The sequence below is a fragment of the Clinocottus analis genome, unplaced genomic scaffold (assembly GCF_023055335.1).
Source record: "Clinocottus analis isolate CAN_PGR_092001 unplaced genomic scaffold, fCliAna1.0.p SCAF_177, whole genome shotgun sequence".
Taxonomy (NCBI): domain Eukaryota; kingdom Metazoa; phylum Chordata; class Actinopteri; order Perciformes; family Cottidae; genus Clinocottus; species Clinocottus analis.
The window spans coordinates 9985-24058 of NW_027175906.1; the positions used below are offsets into that span (position 1 = coordinate 9985).

At 41.7% G+C, this 14074-nt stretch overlaps 2 protein-coding genes across 2 annotated transcripts; both read right to left on the reverse strand.

Moving 5' to 3' along the window:
* Positions 1-1074: 1074 nt before the first annotated feature.
* Positions 1075-6932, reverse strand: LOC137788433 (glycerol-3-phosphate acyltransferase 4-like). Its single transcript, XM_068581208.1, has 13 exons — positions 6776-6932; positions 5904-6149; positions 4451-4520; positions 4038-4335; positions 3838-3912; positions 3574-3663; positions 3303-3396; positions 3061-3176; positions 2677-2732; positions 2394-2479; positions 2180-2308; positions 1993-2072; positions 1075-1548 (listed from the first exon to the last, which is right to left on the reverse strand). Exons 2-13 carry the CDS (start codon positions 6078-6080, stop codon positions 1353-1355), a joined length of 1467 nt encoding a protein of 488 aa, XP_068437309.1. The 5' UTR covers positions 6081-6149; positions 6776-6932; the 3' UTR covers positions 1075-1352.
* An 869-nt stretch (positions 6933-7801) lies between these two features.
* On the reverse strand, positions 7802-13237 carry LOC137788435 (calcium-binding protein 1-like). Its single transcript, XM_068581209.1, has 7 exons — positions 12145-13237; positions 11199-11229; positions 10957-11100; positions 10634-10743; positions 10451-10525; positions 10241-10313; positions 7802-9292 (listed from the first exon to the last, which is right to left on the reverse strand). The coding sequence occupies exons 1-7, from the start codon at positions 12343-12345 to the stop codon at positions 9267-9269; spliced, it is 660 nt and encodes a 219-aa protein (XP_068437310.1). The 5' UTR covers positions 12346-13237; the 3' UTR covers positions 7802-9266.
* Between the last annotated feature and the right edge of the window lie 837 nt (positions 13238-14074).

Below are 14074 nucleotides of genomic sequence, written 5' to 3' on the forward strand. Positions count from 1 at the left end.
GGCGAGACTGTGTGGGCAGGAGCGAGGAAAAGTGTTCCCATGAGCTCCGGTGAATTTGAGGAAACAGCTGATTGGGCGTGGTTACACCGAGAGGGGTCCTTGGTTCAAGAGACACGCCCTCCAGATTAACAGATCACATGGAAGGATTTTGACCCACTGCTTGGGCCATTCACACCACAGCCACCATTTACTGGAGCCAGCAGGCCCCACCTGCTCCGTGTTGACACCTGTCAGAGTGCGTCAGCATCAGACTCTCAAAAGAAAGACTGGACTGAATGAGTGATTTGGGTACTGACTCAAATTGACAGTTTTTAATGGTCACAGTCCCTCAGTTCAATCTTTTTTCTCACTTAAGACATGTTCATGTTCTGTGTAGTCGCAGCTCCATCTATTCTTACTGAACATCTTTCTGATCTAGGCCTGCAAACATGAGACCTCTGTTCTTGTTGTGACATGGAGAGGAAACACAGGATACCTGACAAGCCCGTGACAGGCGATAGGGTTCATACGGTTGGATTCAGGTTCACATGCAGCTCCAGTTTAAATCGTAATCAGCTGGGCAGAAGCAAGGTGTCTGCGTGGATTTCAGATGGATTGAATGCTCTGTGGTTGATACCTATATTTACCTCAATGCATGCTGAGATAAACCCCTCAATTTCCATGAGCCTGAGCAGGATAAAGGTATAGAAAAGTATGTATTTATACTAATGCTTTGTATGTGTTGCTCATGCCACATTACACAAGATGGATGTCTGAAGCCTGACTCCTGCTGTTGAAGAAAGGAAACAAAATGCATAATGGGTCAAGTTCCCATGCCTCGCTCCATTTCTCAAACACACCAAAGACAGACTTTCCTAACAACCTGAGACAAATAACATGGAAACCTACATTATTGTGACTTACATTGTGCACCAGGCCCCCCCTGGTGTCCAGCAAAGATTAACGGCAAAAACACATTTAGAGCCTTGAGCCAATTAGCAAAGTGACGCACAAGAGTTGGCGCTGCCACCGTCTGACAGTGACGTAACCTGTTCAAAGAATCTCTGAGATCATTCACAAAGAAGTCAGTGCTTTATTGTGATGTACAAAAAGCTCACCTGGCAGCAAAAAGGAGGCAGGAAAAGTGGGTTCACTAAAGGGCTTTGGTCTGTGAACAATTTGCATGTGCATGTCTCTAAATGTCTGAGCTTCCTGTACTGTAAGTGTAACCATTCTCCGAATTTCACATCATACAAACAATGTGAATAAATATATATTTTACACCACTAAAAACACAAGTATCAAATTATAAAAACACGTTTCTACCACTCAGAGTCTCTCTGTTAAAAGCTCTTCTTTTGTTAATTCATATTTCATACATTTACTGTGTCCTCATTGTCCATTTGTGGAAGCTGGATTCTTTCATCCTCTTCTTGATTTGTATCCTCTGAATGTGTGTTGTCCCTTTCGTCCCCCTCCTCCTGCTCACCAACAAGAACTTTACTGTAAAGTTTCTGCTGCTCTTCCTTAAAAGCGTCTTTCACTTTCGCTCGTTTCAGACCTCCGTCCCTGAGAGCACACAGGAAGGAAACAAAAATAGTATCAAACCTGATCTATAAATCTGAAGAAGAGCATTAGATCAAAACTTCACTTGTGGATATGCCAATAAATTGCATTTAAGGAAGCAACTGTTCAGTGTGCAGACCTTTGTTTATGTTTTCTTTGCTGTCTTCTATTGGTCACGCATCTGCCTTCAACAGTATTTAGATGTATGCTACGAGTTGTGTAAATGTTTTATGAAGACTGTTTAAACAAAACAATGAATTCTCCAACATTTGAGGTTTGACAGGCAGAGTTTATGAGAATTAGAGGTCTATACTATTTATCTTGATGAATGTCTAATATTCACATAACATTAGAGGATGGAGACGCACATACATTGTATTTCTTTTTGCAGATTTTTTAAAAATTCATTCAAAATACATTTGAATAGAAACTTAGCGAATGACTCACCAAATGAGATCCACTAATCCTCCTTGTGCAGCTATGGCTGCTTTCACTCTGTTGGCAAACTGCACCGCATCCTCTCCTTCCTACACAAAGACAATGAAAAAAAAAGAAAAGTACTCCAGTAGAAGTTGCATCACTCATTTTCATAATACAACATATTTCATGGAAAGGTTGAGTTAAAGAGTTTCACCTCTCTGTTCATCGGCGGCAGGTACCAAACGCTGCAGACAATGGCCCAACTGCTCATCATCCTCAGCAGATAACACACCAAGCCAAACTTACTGCTGTTCCAGAAAGCGTCCCCAAACCGAGGATCATACTGCAAGACGGACACAAAGCCACATCCCGCGTAGGTAAGAGCAAAACGAGTAGAAAGGAAGAAAAAGACAAAAGAAAGTTCCTACCTTAATGGCAACTGGATAGACTGTGCAGGCAATTTCAAAGATACCTTTTTTAAACATCATCACAGATGTGTTGTTGATGCAAGTACCTGTGGAAGACACGGTGTGGAGCTCTTTAAACAACAGATGCTGCGCTCCGCTCGACAGGTGCACTTATCAGTCTTTCTCTTTTGTATATTAGATTGTGTCTTCACTTGTTGTACTGTATGCAAAGATTGACTGAATAAAACACACACAATAAAGGATATGTTATTATTATTATTACTATTAATATCATCATACACACCCTCAGGGAAGATCAGAATGGGCTGCTTTGTTTTGTCAGCAACATGATCGCTCAGCCTATAATGACAAAGAAAGTAATACAATTGTGGATACTCTTCATATCTCTCTCTCTCTCTCTCTCTCTCTCTCTCTCTCTCTCTCTCTCTCTCTCTCTCTCTCTTTCTCTCTCTCTCTCTCTCTCTCTCTCTCTCTCTCTCTCTCTCTCTCTCTCTCTCTCTCTCTCTCTCTTAAACCTAATTTAAACCACGTACACTAACTTTATACGAACATATACAGGGATGAACTAAATATTTGATGTACTATATATCAAAACACACTGATCTGAACATCTTAAATGATAAGTGGGACAGACCATAACGCCAACACTGAGAAGATGCATTGTTACCTTTTGGCCACTAGGTGTCTGTCTTTGACTTCTGATCTTTCAAACCAGATGTGAGGAGAGGATTTGGTCATGGCTTGCTGGATCATTCCCATCAACCCTCCATGCACCTGGCCAACCTGAGGGACGAGTTTGGCTCAAAAACAACGCCTCTACACATCTGTAATTTGTCATAATCTGTAATTCTAATGAAGACCGAACACAGACACTCACAAAGACATTGAGAGACACACAAACACTTCTACCATCGAGTAGCGGCCATCATTGGCCAAGATAATGACATCAATAGGCGTTGTGTGATTAGACACACAGATACCGCCAGTCTTTGGTTTGTTCTCTCTGAAATTAAACAAGTATGTTTGAGATACAGACACACAATTTGGTGACGTGTAACTAGACATCATACACACTTGAACCATTATGTTCCTTGAAATGGAAAGATTTGCAAAAAGCTGTGAATTTGAGAATATTACTGTTCTGATAATGAAAATGAATTCAACATTTGATATGTTGTACCTGTTATGATAGGTGATGATTGCTGTGAGAGCTCTCACACAGATGCGGTAACACATCAGATGAACCTTCTCACATAGATAGAACCTTAACCTGGAGACATACAGCATAATCCCACAGTAATTACTGCAGTCCCCTTCGGATGTATACTTCAAGGGCCAAAATACTGAGACAGTCATGACGATTATGATCATTTTTCTAAGCTTGGTACAGGGACGTGACTTCACGTACATGCTTGGACTGTTATGAGAATTAGGTGACACTTACTTTTTATTTGGTAAAAGACCAACCAAAGCAGTGAAGACAAGAAGCAGACTAATACCAGTGGCCGCCAGAGTAACCCTGCAGGAAAAAAAGAACGTATCGCTGGCTCGAGATTGAACCGATTGTTCACACTTTCGCAGCTTTCGCAAGATGAGATGAATCTTACTGCCTCTGCAACGTAACCTGTGTTGTGCTGCTCTGACCTGACAGGCAGCAGGACGCCGTAGCGGATGAGAATTCCCAGGCCCCACAAGACAGTAAGTCTCATACTGAAATGATGGAAGTTGTAGTTGCTTCTAGTCAGCAAGTTCCAGGTCTCAAGTTCCTGGGCCGAAAAGCGCTTCGTCACCTCGTCATCCAAGATGCTCTCCACACCTCTCCGGCAGAAGAAGAAGATGTCCACCATCTCAAACTCCGGTTCTGAAGGCAGACCGCCTGCAGAACCTCGGACCTCCAGGAGCTCTTGCTGCAAGGACGATGGTTGCGCTTTGGCTATGATTCCTACAACGAGAACAAAAGGTAGAAAGACATACATTTGAGTTATTGGTCAAAGTAATACAGGCTCTAATACTGTAAGCGTGAATGACTGATGGATATCGAAATATTACTTGTTTACCATTGCTGTATGGTTTATAGAGTTGCTGATTCTTCTCCTTTGCTTCCTTCTCTATTCGTGAGGTTGCCCACTAAATTTAAAAGAAAAAAAAAGCACTCAGATAACTAGTTCAGAAAACTACATTACTAATTGTGTTGTTTGCAGTAACGTTTACATCCAGCAAGATAAAAGGAACTACTGCTGACGAGCAGTAATGAAGTTGGCAGTAATACACACTGCTGAGTGACAGCTCTGCAACACACAACATATTTTCCTGTTAAGCTTGTAGCTGAAAAACACATTCAACACCATTCTGCTACATTCCACTACTACATACACATGGTCCTATAGCAACCTCAGACTTATTGCATGAAGCTGAGATGATTGACACTAAAGGTTTTCTAGCGTTGCAAGATAGGCTGATTTAGATGTAGATAGCCCACTAAGGCCAGCCAACCAGACATGAAGCTTCCTGTTTTCCCATCTGGGAATACAACCCAGCTGTTCCTTGTAGGAGTTACCCAGAACTAAATTAAGATAGAAGAACAGTGTGGGTGGTACAGATTAAATAACGATACCACATATCATGTCAGTGAGCTAAAATTGTTGTGATGCTGCCATGTCACAGGTGGAATTTTACCATACACAAAGGCAGTGCAATACCAGCTCCATATTCCTCCCTAAATAAGCTCTTTGGGTTGAAATCAGTCTAGTAGGTCTGATGTTTTTTTTGCTGGACAAAATGCCAGAGACCTGACAAAGCAAAGAGAAATGGAAGGAGGGGATCTTTGGAGCAAAGCCATATTTGGCCGCATAGGTTTAAGATGAACCTGATTGACAGTTACTTCAAACAGACCAGCTCTAAGGGCTCAAACACGGCCTTGGTAAAACAGTCAGCAATTCTGCTCACACAACACGTGTGTCCATAATTGTCAACTTTTATCGTGATTACCATAATCCTGAGTGTGGAACAACAACAACTACCGCAGCTGTAGGACCACAGGGGCTTAGCTAGTGACTGAAACAATCGTGTGTTCTCTGTACCATACCGCAAACTATTCCAGATAAACTTCATCCCAGGAGTCTAAGCTCCCTACGGTATCTACACTGCCCCAGATGGTAGTCCCATGGCTAAAAGCTTTTTCCTCCCTGGGGTCCGTCCCAAAAGCTGAGTCCCTGAGGAAAGGGAGGCAGTAACGTGGCCTGTATCTCTGTCAGTTTCTCTGAGCTGAGAGAACCCGGGGGTCTCTTCGACAGGGAATGTGTTTGTTGTTTTTTTTACATAAAATGTTAGATTATTGATGCAAAAAGTATTTTGTGGAAGATTTACTAGTATCTCAAAGAGTTCTGATATATTAGCGCACCACGAAAATGTTGTTCGATGTAAAAACCAACAGCATATCACTACAAAGGACTTTGATTTTGTATGCTACTCTTCTAATAATATTGTGCATTCCACAAACATCACGCTCACCTCAAAGATCTTGAGAAGGGTCCTCATGTAGAGTCCACAGACACCAAAAGAGACTCCAAGTACAGTTGGTACAATTATGAAGACAAACAGAAGAGTCAACCAGTATTGGAGACATGTGATGGAGATGCTGAGACACCTGCACAGCAGGTTGTCAACTGGAAATGTAAACCAACTCATGCCGCTGCACACGATGGCGAAACCCAACGCTTTAAGGCAAGTCTTCTGGTTCGTTTGAAGCCTCGGTGTCTGAAGCCCAACCGGAAATGTACAACAGAAGTAAATCATTGAATGCACCAGATAAAGACAGCACAGACACACAGAGTACAAACAATAATCCTCCATGTTTCTTTTTCTACATTGTGATTTGATTCTAAATGACCTTTTGAGCAACATCTCACTTTGCTGGTGGCCAATATCACTGTTTTCTTATAGTAACTTGATGTCCTCTATGAATTCACTGATTGTTTTGTGTCAGCATGCAGAAAAGTTATTGCAGCTTTTCAACAATGAGTCAAAGAGTGTTGTTGTGAATTGACAGCCATCGCCTTAACATAGAAAAACTGGATGTTTTGCAGAAATTAAAAATGACCAACAGATGTCTCGCCCACAGCTTCAGTCCAACTGCTGGCTGGTTTCTGGGACCACAAACTAATAATAATGCTCTCTGTGTAGCCTGAACTCCACTGTAAACCAGCAACAACACTTCGACTCAAACATTGCCATTGATATTAATTCAACATTAACTTACCCTGCCGGTGTTTAGGGTTGTTTTTTTTAAGGAATTGGCGATACGTTTGGCTCGTAACTCGCTAGCTTACGAGGGAGCTGCTCGGTTAAAAATAAAGCCGTGACAGTGTTAGCTTAGCTCTTACCTTCCTAACGCTCGTCGTGTGCCGGATAAGGATTGAGACGACAGACGGTCAGGTAGTTCTCCATCTGGACAGTCCAGGATGAAGCGCATGGCTTTCTGACACGATGCTGGAGTCACAGGCTGTTAGCAGCATGCTAACGCTAACTACTGCAGTAGAGTTGTGTGGACTCGGAGTCGTCATGGCAACAGGTTGTCACTGTGGGACGTCCCGCAAATCACTCCGTCAATACGGTGTTTCATGCCATCACATTAACGTCAACTTTAAATTTAATACTATGAGAAATTATTATTAGCACCATTTAGTACTCGTCAGTAAAGGTTAGAGGTCAGAGGTTAGAGTAGAAGTCGCTGTGTCTTCCTCCCTCGTCTCATATTGCAGAACAATGTCGCACACGGAGATTTAGGCCCAAACATTTCTTTTTTTATGAATCAAGAGTGCGGGTTGCAAAAGTTTCTGGGATCATTTTAATGAAGTAAATCATCTGGATTTAGATTTCATGAGAGAGTGAAGATAGCCTGTGGTGTGTGGTAAAAGCCAAGTAGAAACGTCTGTGTGTTAAACACTACTGAAGGCTTTGCAGTGTGTTTTTAGTAAATGTCAGAATTGTATTTATCCCCACGATATTCACATTTTATGAGCTTCATTCCACATTTCAAGGAATTCTGAATTTTTTTTAAAGCACACTGAGATGTTTGATGGAGCTCATTTGGGCTTTAAAAACATCTCAGACTTGACTCCGTCTCAACTACAGACTTTTCTGGATTTAATGAACTTAATTTTCTACATCAAGCCAAAAATTGCCGTGTGAGGGTCAAGTTGGAAAAAATATTTTCCCCAAAAGGATTAATAAAGTTCTTATTTTCTTTAAAGGATTGGGTTAACGCTGTCTGTCCCCAAATGTCCACGAAGACAAAGACAAGAGCCCCCATAATGTGTCCGTCTGGACTAGATAGTGTCCTCACAACACTGTGCATCCATACAACACACACTATTCAACATGCTTTTGTGCTTAAGTTCCAATAAAAATCTTTATTTTTATATATTCTGCTACAAATTTCAGTTGTTTCTTGCATGCATAGTTTCAAACACTTAAGACAAGTAAAATCACAAAGTAAGATTTCCCTTTAGAAGAATAACTCAACTTTATAGCATGCATAAACCATTTCCATTTATGTAGAGTCAACCAATAATTTAGCTGCCCAAGGAACCAGGAAGGGCATTTTAAGCAGCCATTTGGAAAATATAATCCAATGGGTCATATTTCTAAAATGCACTGCATACACGTACTACACTGAATCAGACTCAAATTATATTTTTGTAAACTTTCTTTGGCTTTTTTCATAAAGCAGCAAATGCTGCTCTTTCACAAATATAGATAATGAAAGTAAAGATATGTTAGGGGCGGTTTATGGAATAGGTTGATTGTTCAATTCATTTTGAGGTATTAAAGTTAAGAGTGTAAAAATTGTACCAAAGTGAAAATCACGTCAGGACTGTTCTGAAGACTCTGGACTCACATAAAGCACATGTATCAAAGCTTTCTGATACAAATAAAAGCATGAAGAGAATCTCTCTTTCATGTTTGAGTTAACGCTCTTTCATGTTTATCACCGATACGTTTGTGAGTAGATGATCTGTCAAACTCTGAGTAATATTCGGAATGAATAAAACACATTTAAACGGCCTATTGCATTCAAGATTAGCAACTCACTTTAACAAGAGAGCATTTCCAACAGTAATTGTTGATGGTGAAGGAGTCTGACGCGCACTGAAAATTACAATTATCTCACAGTATGATGGGCATAATGTTATTAACGTAAGAAGAACTGAATCAGTGCTACTTTACACATAATTACAGAACAAATATTGGCTCGCTTAAACAAAGTAGTCTTACAAGACATAATAAACCTACAGTAGGGTTGGGATAAAAACAACAGAATGCACAAAACACAAACACAGCTTTGACAGGATCACATGAAATATTTCCATTTTGCCATATATCATTTTTGTGCTTAAGATGCATTCAGCTTAAGAGAGGAATGTGCTATCTTGGTTTCGCTGCTCGTTGAAAATGAATTGTGAACTGCTACAGTTATCAACATAGTGTTTGAGCTAACTAACTCAAACATCCTATTTCCCTTAACCCATTGAGTCAACAACCACATCAGCATTAAAAACGTTATCACTAAAGGAAAATATGCTTTTTTAAAACATACTTTGTAAAAGTCAGAAATGCAGCTCTTGGTTTTGTGTATGTTCTGAGAAACAGCAGCAGCATATAATCAACAGTGTTGTTCTTGGCTGTAGACGTCAGCCTTTGTGCTTCAGCATGGCAGTTTCAGGGCTGGGTTGATATGTTTGTGTTTTCTTGTTCATTGACAGTTCAGAAGTTCCAGATCCATCGGTACTCTGTACTGGACTCTCTCCTCGTTCTCCCGCACCAACAGAGAATCCATGTTGTGTTTTAACATGTCGACTCTCTGCCGGGAACTCATCGAGACATCATCCGCACAAACTCTGGGAATTACAGAAAAGGAGTAAAAAACCTGCAATGAAATACATCATGCAGCACAAGTGGGCAAAGCTGCTCCTTAATATATAGAAACATGTTTCCAAATGGACATTTATGATCACTATAAGTGTTGTGCCAGTGGAGGACAATTGTGAGGAAATAAAAAATGTAATTTAATGCTGCAATAGTCTATATTATCATCTGCTCATAGAGACAAAACTACAGTGAATCATTACTCAACTAGTTCCTCTCAACTGATTATAGCATCTTTTAGCTCATTATTTTGGTTTTATCACCGCTCTTATAGCATTATTTTTTCAGCATAATATCTTTAATACCCAATATAAGCTGCGTCACACTAAACAACAGACGAAAGCACATATCTGGTGGACATAGGCCAGCATCCAGCAGCTAAAGCGCCAGATATTTCTCTAAGGAGTTCAATGGAAAGAAAAAACTGAGCTAAAATATGAGTCAATATTGAACAGTACAATACATTTGTCAGGTGTATACAAGCACAACTCAGGTCAAGGTCACAAACCGGGACATTAGAACACTGTCGGGTGCGTTATACAACAAAAGATCAATCTTGCTCAATAAAATGTTGCTTGGACCTTATTGCTGAATGATTGCAAAAATAATGCAGTAGAAACGTGAAATTGTGCAACTGAGAAAAGCAGCCTTTTCTGATATTTTCATCTCTGACAGCTCGTGCATATTCTTCTCTGTGGGTAATCTATGAGGTGCCATAATCCCTGCGTCTGGAGAAAATCTGACAGCAACCTCCTGCCTTCATCCCCTCACCTCACCATCAGCATGGTATTGGAATATCAGCCCACATGTTGGGATTTTACTTTGAAATGCGTTTGTGTGTTTGAGAGAAACAGAATGATAAAAAAAAGACATCGAAGCAACAAGGTAAGGTGTAATCACCACTGCTTAGTACTCTTTACCTTCAAAGTCGACGTGTCCGTCTCCGTTGAGGTCGATGTCTCGTAGGATGTCCTCCAGGTCTCTGTGTCCGACCTAAAACAATCCGGTTGTGGGAAAAGGTGTGAACATCCACGGCACAAACTCAAGTAGTAACAGACGAGATTCAGACAGACAACATGATTGATGCGCAGCCACAAACAGGAGGACAGACTCTCCCGGCAGCTCTGTACCTGTTGTCCGAGAAGTTTCTTCATCGCCTCTCGAAGTTCTGCTGTGCTGATCTGGCCGTCACCATTAGTGTCAAACTGAGAATGATGAGAGGAAGAGGGACACATGAAAAATGATTACCCAACACTAGTGAAACATCCTGAAGATTATTGTCGTTTTTTTTTTCTCTCCATGTCTTTCCTCACCTCCTTGAATGCATCCCTCAGCTCCTTCACCCCGATCATGTCTGCCGTTTCAGCCAGAAGTTTTGGCCCCATGAGTTCAACAAAGTCCTCAAAGTCAACATGTCCTCCCACTGTTGGGACAGATTGAGAAGAGGAAGCTGTATTAACCTTCAGGGTATTCTTCTAGACAAAAGATGACAAGATGTATTGCTTTATTTTATTCAGTCTGCTGATGCTGAATCCTAAACAGCTGCAGTGATGACATGTACAACTGCTTCTAAATGTTTGTCAGAGGAATGGGGGGAATGATTAAACGACTTGTACACATACACAGTTGTACTTACAATTCATGTTGATCTGCTGGCTCAGTTCAATTAGCTCCATCTCTGTTGGCATGTAGCCCATCGTTCTCATGCAGTTCCCCAAATCTTTACAGCCGATAAACCCATCTTTGTCTTTATCAAACTCCTTGAATGCCTCACGCAACTCTGAAAGCGAGGAAGACAGTGTTTGACTCGTATAGAAATGTGGAAATGATTTGGAAAAACAAAATACAGTGTTTTGCTGTCCCTGAAATGTGCCATACCATCCATTTCTTCTGGCCTCAACTCTCGGTCCTGTGAAGGATCACAGTGCAAGGTTAGGATCCAAACACTGCTGCTATTTTCAGAATGATGCCATTACGCAGCATTCCTTACACAGTAGGATGCTGTGCAAAAATAAGTAACTGCAGGTATGTGCAGCAGAGTGCCAAGAGTCAGCATGTTTCCTTCCAGTCCGAGAGGAAGAGCTCATCAGTGAGATCACCTGCTGGAGAAAGCATGCAGACGCTTTGCACTCTTACGACACCCTGTTTAAAAATAATTGGATAGAAGTGTAGGAGCAGAAACAGGATACAATACAGTGTGGAGATGCAGAGACGATGGAAAGCAACAGTTGCTTTAATTTGAGGTCCAATGAATAACATGACCCAATCTCGACCCCCGACATTCATTGCGAGCAGCCATGTGAGAGCTTGTCATGGGAGCAGTCAGTAAAACAGCGGTCCTCTACAATGAGCTTTTCAACATCCCTGTTTTCTTTAATAACAAGACCTTAACGCATGTTGTTGTCACTGCTGGAATTAGACGAAGAGAGAAAATTGTAATGTAAGATGCATTTCTGCCATCACATAACCCGGCGTTAGTAATCCATCCTGATACAAAAATCCACCAATGTGTGAGTAATCCAGCCGCATGCACAACTGTAGACATAGACACACACACACACACACACACACACACACACACACACACACACACACACACACAGCCTTGCATTCAGCATTCTTCCTATCAAGAGGACAGATTTCACATTCTAAAACCACCGTCTTCTCATTTCCACTGCGTTTATTTACATGCTGTAAGTGCTGACGCTACAGTGAGAGGTGATTACTACACTCATTCATCTCATCTTTCTGTTATTGTGCATGTACTGTGTTGTGCGCTAATCTCTCGGCATGCATGCACATGATATTGTCTGGACTTACGTACAGCCTGCCGGCTCTCAGCGAAGCCCTTGCGTAGAAAGATGCACGCAGGCCCCAGTACGTTGTGCATAGTGGCTCCGTTCTGGGCCATGGCCACTAGAGGCTCAAGGTAGTTCCCCCCAGATCCCCCCTCCTCAGAGGAGTGCACTGCTTTGTAGTTCTTCTTTTGGTCCTGGGGCAGCATCCGAGGCGGGGGGCCAGACATGGGAGCAGGGGCAAAGACAGGGGGAGAGACTGTGACTCAGACTGTGGCATCATGGAGTCAACAAGGAGCCAACAAGGAGGGGGGATGAAGGGGGTGACAGACATATGTCTGTCGACCGAGAGTCATGCGGTCATAGAGAGGTGCAGAGTCAAGTCAGTCATAGAGAAGCACCTCAGTCAGTGGAAAGAGGTTGTAATTTCATGACAAGAGCAACTGATGCCAACCATAATTTTGCCCAGCAGGTCACAATCCTGCGCTGGGACGCAGAGGACATAACGTATTATATAGATAATAACAATGCATCGCAAAAATACAATGTCCCACTCCACAGACAGCCTCACAAAACAACTCTTTAATCTTCACCTGCATATTTTGGGCCAACCTTGTGTTTAAAGTTACAGCCACACTCGCAGTTATGATACAAAAACAAAATGTACCAACGTCAGTGCTGAGATCGGGGAAAACAGCAACATCACAAGAAAGTCGGACGAGGCAAGAAACACATCATAGAGGTTTAAAAGAAATCCCCAGTTTAACCATTTCAAGTGCACTCACTTTGGGTTTAATCTGCAAATGAAGTGGTTTAATGATCTGATTGCTCATTGTTTCTTGCCTCATTTTACCCATCTCAACCCTGACTGGAGATTATAATAATATTATCATAACTGATAGAAATGATGGCCAGAATTACAAAATAAGACCAACGCTGTAATAAACTGGAATATTGCTCTAATGCCCAATTTGTCATTGGTAAGAAACAACAGAGTCCACACGAGTACACATGTAACTGACAGCATTATGATTCTATGTAACGATACAGCATAAATGTGCAGCGTCTGGAGGTAGAATAACCAAAGAATTGATGAAACAGTGTATTTGTAACATGACTGGGATAGTTATTTTAATCTTTTCAAAAAAGCTCAGCCAGTCATTTCAGTATAATCACCCATTAGCTGACTTACCAGAGGGCAGAAAGTGTTCTCCCAATTACAGAGAAAGCTACAGGTTAATTAAAAACGGGCAATCACTGCTCGCCAGTGGACAAAACAAGCCTCTCTCACTAAAGACCAACCATTTCTCTGGCTAATAGTTGAATTACAGAGAGCAGCTGCCTGATGTCGCACTATCTACGTCAGCAGCAACATCTTTTCCTGCTTATAAGATATCAAAATGACGGTCAAGTCCAACTAAAAGCGAGTGGACTCACTGTCACAGCCAATTACAGAGGGACCATTTTTGCTGATGCTTTAAATCTCACACGTACGCTACCCGCCTACAAATGCTTTTACAGTGGCCATACGACATGAATGTGCGAGCATATACATGCAAATAAGCAATGTAAACTACTCTACAAATGACCTTCAGACTCCATCTGCTACCATGCCAGTCTTAATGCCAGTTCATGCATTGCTATCCCCACCACAGGAACGGATGCCCACTGGGTAATCTGAGCAAGTGATGCATGGAGCTCGGCTGTCTGTGGGTATAACGTGCCAGAAAAGTACTATGAAGCCACGCGCTTGCAGTTATATAACCAAAAGAAGAAGAAAAAAAGAAAAACTTCTCGACCACTCCAACCTATTTAGCACAGATGGCATCAACAGTTGCTTGTCATATTCGTGCTTTCTCAAGGATGTGCAGCTGCGGATCTTAGGAAAACCTATTTGTGGGAGCGTCTGCCTTCTACAGTGAGAGTGTATTCAAGTGTACGCCGATACGATGAGGACAG